The sequence below is a fragment of the Tarenaya hassleriana genome, unplaced genomic scaffold, assembly GCF_000463585.1.
Source record: "Tarenaya hassleriana unplaced genomic scaffold, ASM46358v1 Cleome4, whole genome shotgun sequence".
Lineage (NCBI taxonomy): Eukaryota > Viridiplantae > Streptophyta > Magnoliopsida > Brassicales > Cleomaceae > Tarenaya > Tarenaya hassleriana.
Genome location: NW_010966881.1, coordinates 1,893,191 through 1,895,684, shown reverse-complemented (window position 1 = coordinate 1,895,684; position 2,494 = coordinate 1,893,191). Strand labels below are relative to the sequence as shown.

General features: G+C 37.6%; 1 protein-coding gene across 1 annotated transcript in view; it reads left to right on the top strand.

Moving 5' to 3' along the window:
* The first annotated feature begins 639 nt into the window (after positions 1 to 639).
* Positions 640 to 2,494, top strand: part of LOC104823461 (growth-regulating factor 3) — a 3,308-nt gene continuing 1,453 nt past the window's right edge. The window contains exons 1-3 of the mRNA XM_010555034.2: positions 640 to 1,058; positions 1,184 to 1,378; positions 1,940 to 2,249. Of these exons, the coding sequence (XP_010553336.1) occupies positions 839 to 1,058; positions 1,184 to 1,378; positions 1,940 to 2,249 (725 nt within the window). The 5' untranslated portion in view covers positions 640 to 838. The remainder of the gene's footprint in view (positions 1,059 to 1,183; positions 1,379 to 1,939; positions 2,250 to 2,494) is intronic.

Here is a 2,494-nt window from a genome sequence, read left to right as displayed (position 1 = left end):
TATCCACACCTATTTGAAACTAGAAACTAACGGTGTAAGAAAACCACACACAAGCATAATTATTAAAGATATAAAACACGTTGGTCATAAATTAAGAGAGGACGAGACATGTAACGTAACTGAAATAGCTAACCTTTTAGAATCTGATTTATTTATTTAAAAAACTATCATAATTGAAATAAATTATTTTCCTATCAAATAATCTCAAATACATTTTGTTATCTTGTCACAGAAATCGCATTACAACACACAAAGATACATATGTGGTGTTCTTTTCAGATCATGGAATACTATTATTGGTTTTATTCATTAATAATTTTGAGGTTTTTAAATTTAGATTTGTGTGTATTATAAATAAAGAGATATATGCGAAGTGGTATTTCCAAGGCAGTGTGAGACAGAAAAACTGCAGGTTATTATCTCTCCATCTGCATCCTGCAGTGGTTCTTTCTGGGTTTTCTGACTCACATAATTACACATTTATAATAAAAAATAAAAAAAAATCTGATTATCAGAATACTTATCAACATGTATATATATATATATATATAATAATCAATAATATAATAGAATTAGACATTATATACTTCCTCTCTACTGTCTTGTCTCACTGTCTTTTTCTCAAAGTCTCTAACCCCTCTCTCTCTCTCTCTCTCTCTCTCTCTCTCTCTCTCTCTCTCTCTCTCTCTCTCTGTTAAAGAAGCTCAGATACAACATCTGCCTACAGAGAACCAAGCTTTTCTTATAGGAAAAAAAGTCTTTTTTTGGCTCTTCAAAAATCAAACAGACAAGACTTTGTTGTTGCCTTCGCTTATTAGAATCTATCTCTCTCTCCCCCATGGACTTGCAACTGAAGCAATGGAGAAGCCAGCAGCAGCAGCAGCAGAATGAGTCAGAAACACAAGCTTCTGCAGCAAAGATACCAAAACTTGTCTTTGATCAATCCCAAACTGCGACTTCTGCTGCACTCCCTCTCTTTGCTCATGAACCTGAAGCTACCTCTTCTAAACTCGCCTCCTTGTCAGGTTTTGCTCTTGAATCTTCCTCCAGATCCCCAAGTAAGTATTTTTCTTCTTCTGAAAGCAATGTTCTTTTTCTGGGCACACTTTTCTTACATTTGTTTGGCTTACTCATCTGGGTTTTACTGATTTGGGTCTGGGTTGTGCTTGTCTGAAATTTGCAGAGATGGGGGGTTTCTTCAGCTGGAGTCAGTGGCAAGAGCTTGAACTACAAGCACTGATCTACAGATACATGTTGGCCGGCGCTGCTGTTCCTCACGAGCTCCTTCTGCCCATCAAGAAAAGCCTTCTTCATCACTCTCCTTCCTATTTCCTTCATCACCCTCTTCAACACTTGTCTCCTCACTATCAGCCTCCTTGTAAGTTTCTCTCTCTCTCTCGTCTTTTTCTATGTTTGATGAGGATATGTTTCCATCAATTCACTCTGGTGAAGGCAAAGTCTGTCTTCTATGGTGTTAGTTTTTTTTTTTATATGAGAAACCCATCTGATGAGCATGTCGTCTCTTATCTCGGTGGTGTTGGAGTTGTCTTTCCAAGATTGAGAATTTCGAGTTATGACATAATGCCATATTATGTTTATTATATTATAATATCATTTTTGTAAATTTATGGTCCGCATACCGCTGTTTTGTAGTCTTCTATCATGCGAAGGCCTATTCCTTCTATTTTTTTTATTTTAATATATTTATCTTGTTCTTTTCTTGCATCTTCCCAAGATTTGATCGTTGTATATAAACACAATAGCGACAGTGTTTTATGTCCCTTCAAGAGGATCTAACAGTTATTATATCAGATAGGATCAAGCTAATTAGGAAAGCCCGCATTCTTGATCTGTTTTGTGACATCAAGACTCCAAAATGGAAAATCATGGACTTGTTTCGATGTTCTTGATCTGTTTGAAGACCGTGTATGATAATTAGGGTATTGGGGAAGGGCAACGATGGATCCCGAGCCGGGGAGGTGCCGGAGAACGGACGGGAAGAAATGGAGATGTTCGAGGGACGTTGTGGTGGGCCACAAGTATTGCGAACGTCACATGCACCGTGGACGCAACCGTTCAAGAAAGCCTGTGGAAATCCCCACTCCTAGCGCCACCAACGCCGTCACAGCCACTGTCAATTTCGGCCGTGGTGGTCTGGTGGAGGGTAATACCAACAACAACAGCAATGGACAGAGTTTCTTCTTCTCTGCTTCTTCACAATCTTCTCAACTTCTCAACATCAGTCAGAGGTAAATATAAAAAAAAAAACAGTTCAACTCTTTTGCATTCTTGGTTATAAAGTTATGGACTTTGAAGCAAATAAGATTTTTTTTTTTTATATTTTAGATAAAGAATGGGTATTATTGATATTTAATTGTTATAGTTAACTAGGAATCTGATTTGACATGTGAAACAAAGTTTGAACATAGATTTCATTGGTGGGTCTTATGGGGTTATATTATTAAGTGAGATATGTTTGGGGGGGGGGGGGGGG